This window comes from Stereum hirsutum (genome assembly GCF_000264905.1).
Source record: "Stereum hirsutum FP-91666 SS1 unplaced genomic scaffold STEHIscaffold_20, whole genome shotgun sequence".
Classification (NCBI taxonomy): domain Eukaryota; kingdom Fungi; phylum Basidiomycota; class Agaricomycetes; order Russulales; family Stereaceae; genus Stereum; species Stereum hirsutum.
Window position 1 is genome coordinate 157,602 of NW_006763150.1, and position 19,090 is coordinate 176,691.

Sequence of the window (19,090 nt, forward strand, 5' to 3'; positions counted from 1 at the left end):
TCGCAATCGCATCGCGAACACATCCCCGCCCCCTCGTATGATCAGTATGCCCAATCAATCCTCCTCCAAAACAAAATCAGACAAAAAATCGAAGACCCCTTCGACTAATCCCACTCTCAGCAATCCAATGCTCGTCAACTTCTCTCCTGAATTCCTGCAAAAGGTGCAGAGTGCGTCGCAGTGGCAGGATATCGTAGACCTGATCTGCAAAGAGCTCAAACTTCCCGGTAAGTGTCTAAAATGTCTCTTATACATGTGAGCCTCTCAGGAGATGACTCCATGATCAACTCGCACTCGGGGCGCTGGCAATGATGTGGATCGCGGATGATCTTCCCGTCATCTTACTCATATCTACTTGCCTTGTAGATATCAACACTCGATCTGGGTTGAGAAGAATTCATAAGGATTTCGACACTATTCAACGAATGCTAAATGTACTTTACGCAACCTCTGTCACCGATGTCATTGCCGCTGGCGTCGTCGCACTCTTTGGAGAGCTGGCAAAGGATGGAGTGTTACTCGAAAGGCTGATAAAAGAGGCTGGTAAAACTGACATCCGCTTCATGGTCATCGGTGAAAAGGCTGCTTACACGAGTTCTATCTTGCGACAGGCTTCCTCGAAATCGCCGTGAAAATGCTCGATGATTGGAATTCGATACGAAAGCCATACATCATGATGATTATCGAAACCCTCTGTCGTACCATTTGCTCCTGTGAGCGCGACCTTTGTCCACAAGTGGCCGAAAAAGCAGCACCCATGCTCATGCGGCTCCTCGAAGACCGACCATTCCCCGAGAGTGACCGGGGGGAGATCGCCCTTAAAGACATTGTCGTATTCGCACTCTCGCATTGCGTTCGCCCCCTCACCCCCGTAGAAGAAGGGCAGAAACCTTCTCCTGTTCTCGAGAAGCTAGACACGAAACGTCTCACGCGGCTCATGGTCTCCCTTGCTCGTAATCCGAGATATTTTGAACCCGTTTTCAGATGTCTTTGGAGCTCGACTTACAGTTGTAGTTCCGCATTCTGGGCCACACCAAGCGCCATCGATTTCTTGGTGGCGTGCACCAAAAGTACACAGTTCGACACTCGAAACTCAGCCATCCTCAGCCTCTTATTTCTCTACGCTCCGATCGAAGAACCCGACGACCAACCTATCTATATGTCTGAACAGTTCATGGTCGAACTCCAACAGAAGCTGGCCGTCGCTCCCGCAAGCATTAGGAGTAGGATAGCTGAGCGTGGAGCAAATCGGTCTGAGACGTCACTCATTATTCAGACGTGGTCCGACTGCGAATGGGAGATGTCTTGTATCATAGATGCACCAAGCCCCGACTGGGTCTCTCTGGGCCACAAACTCGTCGAGTGGATCCTTCGTTCGGAGTACATTCCCAACGGGGCTTGGCTAGACGAAGACCTCAAAACTCGGCAACATTGGCCTTGCACTACCTTCTTCGACACTCTACCTTACTGTGCGAGGGTCCTTCGAGCACGGACACAATCCCCGGAATACCAGAATAAAGCCGATATCCTCGATATTAAATACCTCATTCTAACGGACGAACTGAAACGGGCTAGTACCATGGCTCAAAACTCGCTCAAACGAAGTCCTGAGGTCGCTTTCTTCTACCACGCCGCCTCCATCGGCGCCGAACCGAAAGAGGGCTTACGTTTTTCGAAGAAGGGGTTGATGTGCCCAGATCTTACAGACAGAGTACGGTTTGACCTCCTGTATCGGGCGTCGTGGCACGCTTTGGGGTTGGCTCAGATGAAGATATTGGTAAACAGTGTGGATGAGGGATATGCCTTCGCGATGTCTGCGTTGGAGGACTCGGGAACATACATCCGGGAGTGTCCTTCGGACTCAAGAAGGCTAAGAACAGTGGTTTGCATACATGCGCTCTCGTTGATGTTGGTTAAAGGTCCGGAGTTGACAGCGAAGTCGCCTGAGCTGAAGGTTTGCCGTCTCCCGTACTTACGTCCACGATATAGGCTATTATTGATTCAACCATTTTTACCCTCAGAATGTGCAGGAGATGCTGGACTGGGTCGATGAATTTGCAAAGTTTGAAGGACGCCATATACTCAGAGCTAGAGAACGTTTCGCCACAATCACACTCCTTCGACGTCTCGACCACGCTTGGGTAGAATGGGCATCGGTTCTGCGACAAGCCGATGCTTATCGCGGTGCTCATCCGATGCATCCGCAGAATACGGATGAATACCTCGCGACGCTGCTCGACAGGACCAGCCTCCAAGACTCAGAAATTTACCCTGAAGGCGAATCAAAGAAAGAAAGATATGGGTTAGAGCCTGGTGGGGAGTCATCGAGTGACTTGTATCGCTGTTCGTGGTGCGGAATGCCTAGTGCAGTGTTGAAGAGGTGTAAGGCTTGCGAGAAGGCTAGGTACGTGTCTGCATTTTTTCTCTTTACCTCTCGTGATATGAATTTCGACCCAGATACTGCGACGAGGCATGTCAATCACGAGATTGGAAGGGACATAAGAAGATGTGTGGCAAGAAGACGGACAAGTCTGAGTCTTCTCCAAGTGCGGCATAGAGCTAAGTATATTATGTGAGTTTGGAGACTTCACCATATGTATGTCAGCAAATCTCAGAGGGGTAGCTGTGGTCAGGAATAATAGCTCCAAATGAGAGACTAAGTACTTACTTACTAGTGCAAGGGCCGGGATTGTTCAGATGAGATGTGGCACCTGACACCCGTGTGAAGCGCCACATTACTTTTTCCAAGCACCACACGCGACCAGGAGGGTGGCGTATTGGTATCGAGGTTCGATCCTTATGCGTACAGTTTCGGTGGCAAATGCGACGTGAGGTCTGATCCTGTGAGTACACAACTGGCCTGGATTTGGCTCTTGGTCCGATCCCTTGAACTGCCCTTGTGCGTACGGAAAGCTAGCAGGACTACCTAGGTCCGATCACTATGCGTACAATTTCGTTCTATGTGTTTAGTTGGTTGCTAACTGCTACTCTCTAACACTGTACGCCACCGCACAGACCATTCTGTGTCAAATTGACAGTGTTTTAGGCGTTCGTCTAAGAGAAGGTCCAATCCCTCGTGAGTACGGAAGGTGCCCTTATTTGGACTACCCGATCCACCAAAGTACAGAAATCCTCCCAAACTTTGAGTACAGAACCGCCCAAAATTTGGGTTTTGGGATCGGACCTCGATACCAATACGCCACCCTCCTACGCGACCTTTCATCTTTTGCTTTGAACCCTGTACCTTGGACCGAGCCGTTCCTGCTTGTCTACCAGCGAACATAACTTAAGCGCCCCCGCAGTCACTTGAGGCAAGACATAATGTCAGATGGCAGCTCTTCGAACACCAAGCACAACAAAAAGAGGAAGTCTTTTTTGAGACCAACCGCTTCTGCCTTGAATCCGACACTCACAAACGTCTCTCCCGAATTCTTGGAAAAGCTAAAGAATTCTCCACGATGGCAGGATATTGTCGATCTGATCTGCAAGGAGCTCAATCTACCTGGTCAGTCACATATGCATTGTCCAATTTAGAGAATGGTCTCTATTACCCGTCTTCGGCACTCAAACACGAGTCCCTTTCCTTCGTGATGATGTGGCCCAGTCTATGTCTACTCTCGCGCGATCTTGCTCACACCTGTATCACAGATATCAATACTCGCTCTGGATTGAAGAAGATTCACCGGGATTTTGATACAATTCACCGGACGTTACACACGCTATATGCGGTCACTCATTCCGACAAAGTCGCTGGAGCTGTCGTTGGCATCTTTGGAAAACTGGCAGAAGACGGCATCCTTCTCCGAAGGATAATCAAGGAGACGGGTATGGTCGATCTCTCATGTTACCAAACAGCTGCTTACTCGCATGCCTGGTTACAAAAGGATTTCTCGACATGGCTGTGACGATGCTTGACGATTGGGACACAACGGAGCGGACCTGCGTCGTGATCGTCATCCAATCGCTCTGCCGCGCCATCAGCAAATGTGACGTTGACCTCTGTCCACAAGTGGTTCAAGAAGCGGCACCGATGCTCATGCGCGTCCTTGAGGAGCGCCCATTCCCCGACAACGATTCGCAGGAAACTGCGCTTGAAGCTCTGATCGTAATCGCGCTGTCACACTGCGTTCGTCCAGTCTGTCTCGTACCGGAGGGTCATAAACCGTCCGCAGTGCTCAAGAAACTCGATACAAAACGTCTTAATCGTCTCATGGTTTCACTCGCTCGCAGGCCCATCTACTTCGACCACGTTTTCAAACATTTTGTGAGCTCGACTTACGCCTGCAGTTCTGCCTATTGGGCCACACCAAGCGCCATCGACTTCTTGGTGGCATGTACTAGGAGCGTACAACTCGAGATCCGAAACACAGCCATCGTCAGCCTTTTACTTCTCCACGCTCCAATCGAGGAGCCAGAGGACACTTCAATACAGAACCCCGAAACATTCTTGAACGATATGCAACAGAAGCTGAGCGCTGCTCCGGAGAGAATTCTAGTCAAGATTGGCAAACGAGGGCCGGAGCGGTCTGAGATGGTTCTCATGATACAGACCATAGTCCAATTCCGGGATTATATGGTCGCACTCCTCGCCTCTCCTTCTACCGATTGGATCGCCTTGGGTCATAAGCTCGTCGAGCTGATTCTTCAATCGGAGTATCTACCAAACGGTACTTGGATAAGCGAGGGGTTACGGGGCCATCGCAATTGGCCCTGCGCCTCTTTCTTCGACACACTCCCTCACTGCGCCAAAGCAATCCGAGCGCAAGCGAAGTCTCCTGCAGACCACGATAAAGCCGACATACTCGACATCAAATATTGCATCGCCACCCAACAGAAGGACAGCGCTCGACGTATTGCTCGTAACTCGATAAAACGGAGCTCAGAAATCGCCTTTTTCTACTATGCCGCCTCCATCGACGCTGAACCCTACGAGGGTCTGCATTATTCGAAGAAAGGGCTGAAGTGTTCGGAGCTCACGGACTACGTGCGGTTCAACCTTTTATATCGGGCATCAACTCACGCCTTGGAGTTGGCTCAGATGAAGCTCATGGAGAGGAATGTGGGTGAGGGGTACGCGTTCGCGATGTCCGCGCTGGAAGATTCCAGGACGTACCTTCGGGAGTGTCCGCTGGACTCGAGGAGGCTTAGGTCGAACGTGTACGTGTACGCACTGTCGCTGATGCTGGTGAAAGGTCCGGAGTTGACGGTGAACTCGCCGGAGTTGAAGGTTTGCTATGTCGTTTCTCTCGCTTGCCAAACACTCTCCGTGCATGCCGATTGCTCACGTCGACGTTTTTACTCAGGAGGCTCAGGAGAAACTCGACTGGGTCGATGAATACGCGAAATTCGAAGGACGTCCTATACTTAGGACTAGAGAGCGTCTCACCACCATCACACTCCTCCGCCGCCTCGACCACGCGTGGGAAGATTGGTCCGCCGTGCTGCGGCAGGTCGACGCTCACCACAATTGTCATCACGTCCATCCTCACAATACGGACGAGTATCTGGCAACACTTCTCAGTAGATCGAACTTTCAGCAGTGCGACATCAACTCCGGGCATAAAGCGGAAAGGAAAGGATATGGAGTCGATCTTCCTACGCCAAAGGGAGATTCACCAAGCGATTTGTATCGCTGTTCGTGGTGTAGGACACCAAGTGCGGTCTTGAAGAGGTGTAAAGCTTGTGAGAAGGCGAGGTACGTGATTGGTCCTTTTTCATGTTGCCCGCGGTGATTGACCTACGATGCAGGTACTGTGACGAGGCCTGTCAGTCACGACACTGGAATGAGCATAGAAAGGACTGTGGAGAAAGGTCTAACAAGACTTAAACCTTGCCAATTGTCCAAATTTGTATTTTCAGTGCTGTATCGTTAGCTTTACTCGCATGCTCCATCGTATCGCTGCTTGCATCGCATCATTCGTACTCACGGACAATACGAGGATTGACCCTCTCATTGCTCAAATCGTGAACATCCATCGTATAAGTAGTTCTCACAGTTATGGGGTCTGTGCGCAGCTCTATCTGATGTCCGACTACATGTCGAAGGTCGTTTCCAGCAGGACCGGTATGGGACGGAGATGAAGCAGGAGATTCTATGTGGGCACTATTAGGACAGTGAAATTTTAGGACAGTTATGGGCGTCAGGGATTCTCAGATTAATACAGAGTAGCGTGAAGAATGTCAATAAAAGAGATGCAGTGCAGGGTTGGAGGAAGACCAGCCCCGTTCGAATATTATCTGGTTTTCTCAGATTTTCCTCCAGGGCTGACTGTGTGGCACCGGTGTGGCACCTCGTGGTAAACTTTGCCGATGAAGCACGGATCGAGAGCTTTGCCTATGCTTGCCTATGTCTTTCCATCGTCTTGCTGTTCCGCTTTATCTCTTGCCGTATACTGAGTGACGGACTGCAGCTTTCTTAGGTGCTGTCGAGGAATATCCTTTACGATCGATGCCGGAATGCGCTTGTTTGACTGAACAATCTACACAAAGGTAGTACGTTCAAGATACAGCGATTTTACCAACAGGAATAGATGCCCGGATCCTTTGGGCCTACTCAGGACCCTCTATTCGAGACTCGGACCACACGAGAAATCGAGGAGCTATAGCACAGGCAGACGAATGACGTTATGGACCAAGACAAGGTGCGTGCATTCAATCTTCCCCCGTGCCACCTCATCGCTAACTGCATATTGGACGAGACTAGGAGTTAAAGAAGAGGGCAGAAAATAGATATTTATATGACCAAGATAAGAGAGTCATCGACGTTCGCTGTAAAGCAAGTACGTGTGCTTCATCTTCCACTCGGCCACTCGACCTGACAGGCTATAATTAGGAGGAGAGGACACCTATCACGGCATTTGGATGAAACCAAACTAAACCGAATATGAATCGAGCGGGAAAACGAGATCTTTGAAGGGAACAAGGAAAAATTGACTGATAAATGAATGTACGACCAACTGAGCCAACGGGATTTTTTTCGCCACCACAGTCGTCCCCGCTGCCGCCTCTCCGAGATCATCTATATCCGACGAAATGATCTCTCCTTCGACCCTGCACCCACCACTCCCTGTCATCTACCTAACTTTGGATGGAGACTTGCGCTCTTCGTGCGATAGATCATGCCCTTCAAGCGGACTGAGCGAGAAATGCTGAACCATCGGTCGACGTGTTGAACACGTTATGCCGATGGTCCGCGTGTATCGTTATGGTCCGTTTCATGAGTTTGCGATATCACGAGAGCTCGTAAGCCACTCGGACCCGCCCCACCTTCACCAAACTCATCTGTTGTGCCAGAATGACTGTGCCTCGCCTCCGACGCCGTTCCTCGCCTCCTCCCTCCTCGCAGACCAACTGTCTCCTTCGAATCCTCAAACGGTATCCATCCCTCTGATTCTCTCCCACTGACGCCGTATGGGACAAGCGCTCTCAGAGGTCTATCTGCGGTGAGGTCGTGGGTTCTGTCGTCCTCTAAAGGCTCTACATCCTTTGCCTTAGAACTCCTCCGAGCCCCTTGCGTAGCTCTGCCATCGGAGGTAGACCTTTTTCCTCGGTTTCGCGCCGAATTTTCTCGAGGTTTTCCTTTAGGGATCGGGCCATCGGACTTGTTCTCGGGAGAGGCCTTGCGTGGTCCTCTGGTTTTACGTTTTCTTGTCGGTGTGGCAGAGACGGGAGGGCCAGTCATCGATGGTACGATATGATGACGCCGGGGCAATGGATCGTTCATGCGCGATGCATCTGACTGGGTCCTTGACAATGAAGGGGGTTGGTAGGTTGTATCGTCGGCCGGGACATGGCCAGTATCCAAGGTGTTACCGTAGGATGGAACACCGTGCACGAGTCGCGTGTCAGACAGCGATGGACGCGACGAAACTCGTTCGAGGTCTAAATCGTGCGGCACCTGAGTACCGGGCAGCTGACAATTTCTGAATACGGCTCCGTTGGGCTGCATGGGTTGAGCATCATGCTCGCGTGTAGGAGCAATGAACTCCCCTTTGACACTGTACGTGGTCTCGGATGTGTTGACGGCTCCAGACGCATATCGCTGCTTTACGAAACGACGAACTCCGTCGTCGTTGGCCACATTCCTCGGTTCGATGTCGTTTAACATTGGGGTGACCTGAGTCGTTGACAAATATTGAGGATTTTGTTCGATTAGTGAGAATAGGAGGAACACACGAACCTGGACAGAGACCGCGTGGTTTTCTTGTGTAGGCTGATGTTGTTTGCTGAGTGTTCTCCCGTTGGGTCCTCCAATGGTTATCTTTCGGTATGTCTCCAGGCCATCACGAACTATCTTTTAACCCATTTTTGTGTCTCAGATCTCTTCCAGAGGGCATCGCGTAACAGAGACTGACCTGGGGGAGACATCGCCATAGATTGCCTATTGTCTGGAACTTCGTCACCAGCCTGTCCATTTCCTCCCATTCTCCGTGCTCCGCCAGAGACCTCAGGTGTTCGCAGATCACATAGAGATCTTCAGCAGTTTTCATGTAGGTGGCGGCGGCAGGGAGGGAGGCATGTGATTGTTCTTGGATCGGTTGACGATAGTCGGTGAACATATGTGTTGCCTGGCTTCCAGAGTTGGTTTTGTGGCCGAGGAAGGTCGAAGCGTCGTCGAGACAAGACTGTGAAGTGTCGCGATTGATTGGAGGGGTTATGGGGATCATACGGCCAGTCGAGGAAACAATAGACGCATTGTAGCTCGTCGACGGCTCACTGGTATTGGCCGTGTCAGCCTGCTCGTACAGATTCGCTTCGCTGAACGACACATCCAATGGATGGACAGAAAAGTGGACTTCGTTTCGGTGGACGGGGTCGTAACTCATGTCGAATAGATATTGAAGTCGCAGTTTATGTTGAAAGATACTATCAGCGGTGATGAGTGGAGAATCGCAATGAACGCGTTTGGAAACCAGACACATGAGTTGACTAAGCAGTAGTCCGGTTCAAATACCGCCTAAGGCACGTTTCCTTTGTCCTCTTTGTTTGGCCATGTTCATTATTGACGCGTCGCGACGCGCGTGGTTTCTCTAGAAAGCGTTTTACATTGTCACCTCCCCTCTCCTCCCGAACAGCGCCGTTTTTCTATAATTGCCTATATTACCCTTCGATTCCAATGTCTGAGTCCTGCATGCGCATATGCATCTCCGAATGCAAAGTCGATGTTGGCGGCAAGACAATACATAGGTGTTCCGGAATAAGAAGTAGCAAACAAAGGAGGGATCGCCAGGGCTGTCGCAGTCCGTGTTAGGGCGAGGGAAGATCAACCTGAAAGAAACACTGGGGTCTGTGGTGGAACAAATGGGAAGTGCGCCATGAGAAGCCGTCGTACACAAGACTTTTGTATCCTTTTGGCCCCTTGAGGTGTCCCTTATTGGTCCTCTCCATTGATTTTGTTGTCAACAAAGTGGCCCCCCCATCTCCAAGGCAGTACCTAAAACTGCACCCTCGAATCTCCACTACTCGTCGATGCAGTCAAAAGCATCGGTCTTTCCCATAATCTGTATAACAGGTGATCATGACGTGAAGACTACCTTTGTTTATGCGCTTTTTGTCGTCGATTTCTAATAAAGGACATAGAGACACAGATACGATGTCGAAGGCAATAATTATCTAGCCCAAGGAACTCAAACTCGGACTTCTTTCACTGGCAGTAGGGCCCAGCAATCGTCATAATCCTCCGCCCTGTCGGACTGGATTGCCGCCCATTATACTTTAAGCCGACATTGACCATGACTATGATCCAGCACACCGTCATGATATTATGGGTACTCAGCTTCGAGTAACGAGGTGCGAGAATATATTTTGGCAATAATCTATGTGGTGTATGGAGAGGGCAATACGTGTATTCCAATGCCCTCTCTAACGTCTATATATTCAGTGGAGACGAATGATAAGAAAAAATCGTCGCACAAAACCCCCATCGCCTATGCCTGTTCCAAGAATCCGCTCAAGACCTTGCTAAACCGCTCCCTTTCCTCCCAAAAAGGTGTATGGCTCGACTTGGCAAACTTGACCCATTTGACCTTCTCGATGGAGTTGAACAACGGTGCTACAACGGCGTCGGTCATGTAACCGCGTTCGCTATTCAAAAGAAGAGTCGGAACTTTGATGAGGTGCAGGCGGTCCTTGATGTCCCAATTATGTTCCAGGACATTGTTACGCCTAAGAAGCGAATGATATATGCTCAGTTTGGGCTGCAACGATAAAACAACGAAGGAACCAACATCGCATTGAGCGGGGCAGAGCCCCCAGCATCGTCCTCTGCCTGTTCAGCGCTGTACTGCAACTCTGCGGGGAGTGGGTGGACGTTGCAACAGTTGATATCGGAGAAAAGACGCCAGGCGACCTTCTCCTCCTTCAAAAATGGCGCTCCCTCCTGAACATGCTTCGCCATCGACTCCAACAATATTTCCCTTGGACCACTCGGGAGCTCCCCTATCAATCGCTTCCTCTCCGCGTGTTGGCTAGGGGAGTCGGCACACGAGGTGACCAGGACGAGTCGTCTCAACGCCTTTGGCTGATGCTCCACGATATACTCCATCGCAAGTGCCCCTCCGAAACAATGTCCGAGTAGATCGAAGGGCTTGTCCTGTAAACCGAAGTGTCTGACGAGGTTGTCGAGCTCCGCGACGAAGAGTTCGAACGTCCAGAACGTCTCGGGCTTGTGCGGAAGGTGAGTCGAACGGGCTCCTCCGAGTAGGTCGTAGAAGATGACGGTGGTCGACGGATCGCGAACAACTATGTCGGAGATGGGAAGAATGTAGTCATGAGAGAAGCCTGGACCACCGTGAATAGCGATGACGGGAGGACGGCTGGATGAAGTTGAGCTGGGAGGATTTCCGACGACCTTGTAGTATGTATAGAATGCCTCGCCATTGAATGTGAGGGGAATCGTCCCTTCCACAAATAAAAGAGTTTTGTCCATAGTCTAGACGAAGGAAAAAAGAGAGGGTGAGTGAACGTGTCAATGGATGTAGATATGAGTTAAAATGAAGTACAGATATCGAACAGAGTAGTGGAGGGATGGCAATACAAGGGTCGTTCATTACCTGCTTTATATAAGTGACGAATTGTCTTGTGAATCAGTCTCCTTGACATAATCTTCGCAGGCCTCGGTGTAATGAGCGTCTCAGTCGAAGCATTAAAGGTCAAACCAATTACGGATAAGGGTCTACAGCCCCGTATGTTATAGACGGCGTCTGGGTCAGGAGGATGGATACCTCGGAGACGCCACTGAGACACATTGATATCAGAGTTTTGCGGTCGATGTAGTAGCGTGTTTTGGGGGCAACTGTGACCGTGGCCCTTTCCGGGGTTTGTACAGTTATGAGGCGTACGTAGTTTATGTTCACCAACACCTGGAGTTTCCGACTAGATAATTCAGTTGAGAGCGGGAGAAACTTGGTGTGTGGCGTAGAACTTCTCGATATGTCACGACCGCAGGCACAAGAAGCCTGCCAATCCCTGCAAGTAAAGTTATACTCAGCGTGTGCGACCAAGAGCCTGACGAAACGCCGATGACACCCCTCCGAGGAGAAAGGAAGATGGATCATACCTGGTATTTTGGGTCGCTCCAGGGCCAAAACTCTTGCGCTTGAGGCGGAAGACAAAGCTCTTGGTAAAACCGCATACTTCCTTAATGTGAATGGTGGCGCCACGGATACTGTAACAGATAGGAGAGAGTGGAAGTGCTGACCAAATCGCTGAAACAGCGGTGCATTTCCCCATCGCTTAAGATTTGGTCGCTTTCCAGTCCAGTCGAACGAGCGAAAGACCGACAATGAACGCAAGGTGAAACATTTCCGTGATATGCACACCCGGGACAGTGAGAAGAATACACAAGACGTGAGGCCTACACTCGCTCAGATGGTATGAGTATACGCCTGAAAATACGCACACTAACCATGTACAGCCAGAGATGGAGAAGAAAAATAATTTGGGTAAACGAAGTTCGAATCTGGTGACCGGGACATTACACACCGGGATAGATGGTACAAAAGCCAGACATGTCTATCTCACCTGCAATGTCGGTCCTTTGGTCACGACGAGCGCGAAATATTGACCAGAATGATCAAAAGTACTGCGAAGTTCAGGATGTTGACCTCTAGAGACCCATTCCAACCCATCGGAGGCGCGTTATATCCGTCGTGTGAGGAGCATACGCTAAAACTGGCATGGTCCCCATCGTGTCCGAGCAGTGATAACCAATCCAGAATTTGGATGTGAGGATGCTTGTGATAGCTGTCCTCGTACGATACGAACGACACTTGATGGCGTAAATCCTCCCGATTCAACCAACTCAAAACCAACTCGTGCTGCAACATCATCGATGGATCGGTTCCGCGCAGAACAGGTTTGGGTTCGTATGTACTTGCGTATTTTGACGTGTCCTCTCCTAATTCCGTATATTTACACGGATGCATCGAAGGAGAGGGTAACTTTGCCCCAGTTCTGTTTACGGATGGGCCTACTAGGCCTACCGCGTAGTCGTAATTTGGATTCGGAGAAATCCTCGTCAGTGTGACCCACTGTATATGAATCCGAAGGTTACAAGGTGCTTGAATTTCGGCGGATTCATGATTATGAGCGCACGGTTTGGCGAGTACACGTTGAAAGAGATGAGGGTTGGATGAGGGAGTCAGGGATGGAGGTGGTGTGCACAGGTGCACGTGGTGGCTGACGGTGTCGCCTTGAGGCACCAGTAAAAGTGGGCCACCATAATATCGGTGCCACCCGGGGCTGGCCGTCCTCGACGGATCCTGCGAAAAATCGTGACTTGAGGTGCTTGAGGTCCCAAACTTGAAGTTCAGACAGATTCAAACCAACAGCAGAGTACATAGGCGGATAACGATGGAGACTCGGATCCGCCATATTGAATCCAACATAAGTACAAAACATATCAGGAGCAGAATGGTGGCGCAGAGAAACAGTAGGCAGTTGGAACTTGGAAGTGACGGTGATCGTGATGGTGACGATGTCGCAGTGGAAATCCGAAGGCATGAGAAAGGGAATATCAGAACAGGGTTAAACAGGGTGAAAATCAGCGATAAATGACGGGAATAATGTCACGACGCAAGGAACAACAGCGAGAGAAAGTATACTGGCAAGAAATCAATGTGGGTGTATCAAAGCGAAAACAGGAGGGACAAATCAGTACAACTCTGGAAGGATGTCATGCGATAAATCCAGCACGAATATAGGATGTAAGGAGCCGATAGGGATGGTGGAGCCAGAGTAACACCTGAGCAACTCGGAAAGCAGGACAGAGCAACAGTACAGAAAATGAACAAATATAGAAAAGTACAGGAAAGATGTGGATGACAGTGATAATGCCACTTGATCCTAGGCATTCATCGGCGACGAGTATTCCAGCCACGACCACGCAAGACAGGTGGGGGCGGTTCCGTTCTCTGCCTACAGGAAACTGTTAACAATCGATTCTCAGTTTGACTGTTGAGCGAAAGCTTATCTCCTCCCCCTCGTTCTCAGAATCCTCCTAAGGAACGACTCCCCCTCCTTCTCATTCTCCTTATCAGAGTCACCACCTCGACCACGACGATTATGGAGACATGGCTGTAGTAGCCAAATTGAAACATGAGTTGCATTCTTAAAACATAGAAATCAACGGATTGACTCACGTTCCAACCAAGGGTACCCAAGCCGTCATCTTCCGACGGAGGCTCGCCGGGAGGGAGTTCCTGGGCCGCCGAACTTTCCTCGACGGAGCCACCCCCATCCTCCGAGCCCTGCAAGAGAACGCCCTTCTCTTGCTCATCATCCTCGTTTGAAGCTTCCCCATTCTCCGAGCCCGGCTCACTATTCACCTCACCATCCTCCTGAGAGGAGACCTAGTTAGGTTAAGGCTGATCGCCTTCCGCATCCTCACCGTGGACCGCGCCACTGTCCAGCCCATCTTCTCCCCAAATACTTTCCTCCTATGGCCCCCGCTCTTCAACGCCCGCATCCTCCAGATATTCCTGATGTGGGACCTGGTCCGCTTCTGGCCGCTCTCCCTCCTCCTCACTGTAGGCCGCGTTATCATCCAGGCCACCTCCATCCGAAACACTATCCTCCTCCGCCGATCCTACATCACTACGCCAATACTCCTCGTCTTCCCGGTCGTATAGCTCCTGCTACTCCTTGCTCATGGGGTACGCCCTCTCCAGCCGTTCCCACTCATCCTACGGCTCATCTGTACCGAAATCTCGGACAGGTGACTTGGGGCTTGGTGACTGTGAACGGTAGGATCCGTGAGCCAGAGTGAAAGACAAATCATATAAATTATATGGATCGCACCTGTGGGTCTGCAGGACCCTCCGTCTGGGCGAGGACCCCGTTCTCGGAGGGGTTCGACGAGATCTCCTCCTTCACGACATGAGCATCGGCAAGGTTTCTTTCCTCCGCATCTTAGTGGCCCCTAGCCAGAGTGGGCAGGATGTCCTCTGGTAAGGCTGAGGACACGCGACACTGCCTCTTTGGTGTTGGAGGCTTGATGTCATCGTCGTCGCTCTCTGCGTCGAGTCCTTCATAGCCTCCCGAAGGGGCTACGATATTGCTGCTACGCCTTGTACGCTTGCGGGGAGATCTTCGCCCTTCTCGGAGACGCGAGGACGAGGGCGTTGATGGGCGGGGCGGGGAGGAGAGTAGGGCAGCGTTCTGGATAGAAAATGCACGAATCACATGAGTGTCTAGTTGATGCTGGGTAAGAAAGCTTCAAATGACTTACTTCACCTAGTGGGGCACCCGCCGACCTACTAGCCACAATACGAGAACGGGTAGGAGACTATTGAGAAGCGAGAGTAAAAACACAACAGACAACGGATGATGGTGGTGACAACAACAATGACGACGATGACAACGACGACGATGAGAACAAGAACGATGACCACAACAACAACGACAAAAACAACGATGACGGTGGTGGTGACGAACCCAGAACCAATAGATAGAAAAAAACACAACAATAGAAGAAAATAAAAGCGTAATAGAGACGAAATGATGAAAATACAACCTTGAACGGTACTTTTTGACTTCATTTTCTGTTTCTTTCTTCTCGCATCTTCTCGCCTTCCTCGTCAACGATCACTCTACGCCCCGTCCTCTCCAAAGCTCCCGAAGTCGAACTCGGGCTCAGGGCAGAACGGTTGCCCAAGCGGCACCTGCATCGGCACCATCTCCTCATACCCCGTCGTTCCCACCGACGGCAACGCCAACGACGACGAGGCCCCATTGAGACCATCGTCGTAGTATGGCCCAACATTCCCCTGCGACGTCGCGGGCCACTCACTCGGCGTGAACGAGTCGTACGCGTTCACATTCGCGGTGTTGTACTGGTTCGCGTTCACGTCCGGAGCCGCGTTCCACTGCACCGCGTCTACGTTCACGACGTTCCCCTGCTGCTGCGTGTTCAGGCTGTGGGTGTCGCAGAATTCCTCCGGGCCTGGGATGTAAAATTCGTGCTGGGTCGGCTGGGAGGTGAAGGAGTCGTCCGGTAACGTGGGCGGGGTGGTCGTCGTGAACGACGATGGGGACAGGGTAGAGGATGGGAACGTAATCGGCTGGGGAGAGGAGGTGTCGGCAGTGTGGAAAGACGCCGGGTGTTCATGTGGTTCGACGACTGCTGCGGGAGGGTGATGTGCTGATACTGGTACTGAGACTGATGGTGATAGCGCTTGGGCTCGCAGTGCTCAAGAGCAGTGACGTGGGCGTAATCGTGGGCGTAATCGGGTGCGGGGGCAGGAACAGAGCCATGAGCGAGAGCAATACCGGGAGAGGCAGATGACTCAGGCGTCCACCACTTCCTCTCCTCCTCCGATGAATAGTCAAAAATCCTTGGCGACGCAGACGTCGAACCTGCTGTTGATGATCTATATCCGCCATACGGCCCCATGCCCCTCATGCGCAACGCGGTGGGATGACTGGTGTAGCTGGGAGTGAACGCGGTGTTGGCGAATCGTTGGGGACAGGGAGCATAACGCTCGGTAATGAAGGTGGAATCGGACGCTGGGGGGTGGGAGGGCCGACGCTGCACCGACGGGGAGACTGGACGGCGTATGGGGATTATCGCTCTGGGACCTGCCGAGGACGACGACGCGATGAGCTTAAACCACACAATCAGTCAGGATCATCCAACGATGTAGACGTAACATAAACGACTAACGCTGGGATCCCTCCGGGGCAGTCCTCGCTAGTATTATATTCAATATGAGCAGCAAAAGCAGGCCATTCAAGCTCGATACGCTATATGTGTGCAACCATTTGTCTGTCAGTTCACGACAGTCCATATTATTCCCTTCCCGGAATAGTATCCTATGGGAAGATATTGTTTGGAGAGCACATACCTCATTTAGCGAGACCGCTGCGCTCTCCAGACTGAATTGCCGAGGATGTGGTGATGAGATCAAGACTATAGGTGTTCCCCCCGAGTTGCGATCGGAACGCGATTGATAGCAGTGACAATAGTACATGTTAGGGCAAAATAAAAGTCGTAAAACAAGTTTGGCGGAGAGCGAGTCGAGGAGAAGAGAAACCAGTGCAGTCGAGATGGAGAATGAATGGATGGTCAATTGGCCTTCGAGACTTTATACTCTTCCAGCTTCAAGGTTCCTTTATGCTCCCGATTTATTATCTAGTCTTCCGCAGCGTTTTATGCTGGACAAAAGTACTCCCGGAAACGATGTAGGGGCATCATGTCCGCGCCACGAGGCTACAAGAGGAATGTGGACTCTTTTAGAGAACGAACGAGAGTGAGAATGTACCGTGAAGTCTGAGGCCTTCCTTTCTTTCTCGGGCTTTGTACGCCATTTCAGAGGACGAAAAGACACACAAAGGATGCATGAATAGAAGGAAGAGACATAAGTCGACCTCAACCCCCAAATGGGACATCACGAAAGTCTCTTTCATCGCTTGGACCGTCTATACAACAGGACAAGGGTAGAGGGAAGACTGGCAATTTGACGCCTTCGGACCCACATAGGTCCACGACGAAAGACGCCCGCAGTGCTGCTCCGGGCCCGCATATCATCTGAGAGATGAACGATGATATCCGTGTCGAATGGTGCCCTAGAAAGTGAGCGTCGCATTGTCCTTCAAGCGGCCTTGAAATATGGCCTCCATTGTCTCGTGGTATTAGCATTTGCCACTGAAAAATCGATAACAAGCTCTGACACGGGAGCGAAGAAGTGATGGGTCTGAATTGGGGACACAAAGGAGCACGTGGAAAGATTTATGACGTCAGAGTCGACTATGTAACCCGGACGGAACCCGTAACAAAGAGCCAGTTGCTGAAGAACAACAGTCGTCGCATACGCCGCTGCTCCGAGAGGCAAGCCAAGCGCAGGTCATGAACGTTTGAACGATGGGCAGAATCCTGGAGCGGATCTGCTCGTTACATTCGTAGAGGGCGAGCACCCGCCTAACATCTGGAACCCAGACTAGTTATGATGGAGATACATCAGCTGTTCGGCGTATGCTAGCTCAGCAACTAAAAATTCACGCCGGTCTCTGTGGACTCCTGGTGGCTAAGGGAAGCAGTGCCATCCTCTGACGGAGACTCAAACACCGGTTCTCCATCCACACAAAAGTGTATTTGGAGCTGATTCGTACCTTTACTATCCAATACTGCTCTCCAGATTGTATGGTCATCGATAGGTGTGTCACTCCGACCATCTCGGGCTTGCGAGAGCCGGTGAACGTCGGATGCGCAATCCACACGGGTCTGCGAAGCCGGTGTGCTCGTATCGCTCAAATATTTCCGAGCCTGGTGCTATCTATAAAGTAGAGATTAGTGAGCTGAAAAATTGTGTCGACGGTGGCCTTACTTTCGAAAACGAGGACTGGTCGACTGACCTTAGTTTCGGAAACGTCAGTACGAATACTACGAAGGCTCGAACAGGGTAGGGTACCTTCAAAAATCTATGATTGTGCATCGTAAGCAACTGTAATCTGTTCCAAAGATTCAAGCCATGTATATCTGCTGTTAAAGACTCCAAAGTGTAAAGATTTACGGCTCAGGGTGATGAAGGAGATGGTGGTATGGACGAGGTATGGACTCTGTGTGGCGCCGACGTGGCCCTCGGAACACAGCCACCGGCCGCAACAGAAGTTGAACCGGTTGTGTCTTTGTCGACGTCTACTCCCAGAAATCTTCGGCATATGTGCCTATCTCTCTACAACAGCATATCCATATCGCGGATATTTGACCAGGTCAGTTTCTGGGTGGCACTTTGTCTTTTTTTTCCCCTCAGTTTTTTGCTCGTATTGCTGGAGTACAGTGGACTATTCATCGCGAAGCTCGGAGCACCGTGACCGCAAATCGGGGGTGCCAGAAGGTGCCAGGCAACGATGTTCTACTCAGCGAAGACACAGGACACCATGCTTCTGGCTTGTTTCGCTATAAGCACGCCTTCATCGATTGTCTAGGATGAACCAAACAAGAGGAATTGTTTCGGGAAGGGAAAAAGGCACGAGACCGCAGTACATAAACTGGTGAGTTATTCACTCATCACACCCTACTTCCCTTCATCGACATCTCGCCAGCGAGCATGAATTCCGCATAACATACCCCTTGTTACGCAGCTCGCACGTATGTTGGTATGGGAAGAGTCGAAGGAGACCAGAGAGGTACGTGTATTCAGTCTTCTAATGAGCCGTCTTTTCGTTGAACGGTATCCAGTCGACAATAGGACACGACAGGATCTCTCGAGTAGGAGAAGGAGCGATAAAAGATCGAGTGTAGAAGGAAATTTGACCTCGGTGCGCATGTCTTGTTTCTACCCAAAACGCACCCTCTGACAGACAAATGGCCGTGTTTAGGAGGAATCAACATTCGTCGTGCGAGATCTACGCGGGAGGAATGGGAAGAGAAATACTCGAAGAAAAAAAGCAAGGTGAGTAAGAAAAGAATCTGAGAAATCGAACCAATAGAAACTGTCCCATAAATCTCGTCCACCCACAGCTCGTCACGCCCCGTCGCCTCCACCATATTACCCCACCCAACATCGCCTTCATCTCCCCCATATCAATCCTCCACCACAGTCCGTCACCCCACCATCCTTCGATGGATTTATCCCCTCCTAGCCGCCGTCGG

At 50.9% G+C, this 19,090-nt stretch overlaps 5 protein-coding genes across 5 annotated transcripts; 3 read left to right on the forward strand and 2 right to left on the reverse strand.

Moving 5' to 3' along the window:
* Nucleotides 1-46: 46 nt before the first annotated feature.
* STEHIDRAFT_162718 (uncharacterized protein) lies at nt 47-2,557 on the forward strand (the record flags this gene model as incomplete). The annotated part of the gene is made up of 5 exons (XM_007310380.1): nt 47-227; nt 367-543; nt 612-1,954; nt 2,022-2,404; nt 2,458-2,557. 5 exons carry the CDS (start codon nt 47-49, stop codon nt 2,555-2,557), a joined length of 2,184 nt encoding a protein of 727 aa, XP_007310442.1.
* Nucleotides 2,558-3,321: 764 nt separating this feature from the next.
* Nucleotides 3,322-5,903, forward strand: STEHIDRAFT_172593 (uncharacterized protein; the record flags this gene model as incomplete). Its single annotated transcript, XM_007310381.1, has 5 exons — nt 3,322-3,505; nt 3,649-3,825; nt 3,885-5,227; nt 5,304-5,695; nt 5,749-5,903. The coding sequence occupies 5 exons, from the start codon at nt 3,322-3,324 to the stop codon at nt 5,825-5,827; spliced, it is 2,175 nt and encodes a 724-aa protein (XP_007310443.1). The 3' UTR covers nt 5,828-5,903.
* Nucleotides 5,904-9,926: 4,023 nt separating this feature from the next.
* Nucleotides 9,927-10,927, reverse strand: STEHIDRAFT_115771 (proline iminopeptidase; the record flags this gene model as incomplete). Its single annotated transcript, XM_007310382.1, has 2 exons — nt 9,927-10,164; nt 10,227-10,927. The coding sequence occupies 2 exons, from the start codon at nt 10,925-10,927 to the stop codon at nt 9,927-9,929; spliced, it is 939 nt and encodes a 312-aa protein (XP_007310444.1).
* A 2,006-nt stretch (nt 10,928-12,933) lies between these two features.
* On the forward strand, nt 12,934-13,961 carry STEHIDRAFT_125879 (uncharacterized protein). The gene is made up of 2 exons (XM_007310383.1): nt 12,934-13,575; nt 13,641-13,961. The coding sequence occupies exons 1-2, from the start codon at nt 13,564-13,566 to the stop codon at nt 13,788-13,790; spliced, it is 162 nt and encodes a 53-aa protein (XP_007310445.1). The 5' UTR covers nt 12,934-13,563; the 3' UTR covers nt 13,791-13,961.
* An 832-nt stretch (nt 13,962-14,793) lies between these two features.
* Nucleotides 14,794-15,995, reverse strand: STEHIDRAFT_125881 (uncharacterized protein; the record flags this gene model as incomplete). Its single annotated transcript, XM_007310384.1, has 1 exon — nt 14,794-15,995. A coding segment is annotated over one exon (423 nt), but the record flags the coding sequence as incomplete, so codon positions are not given.
* Nucleotides 15,996-19,090: the final 3,095 nt, after the last annotated feature.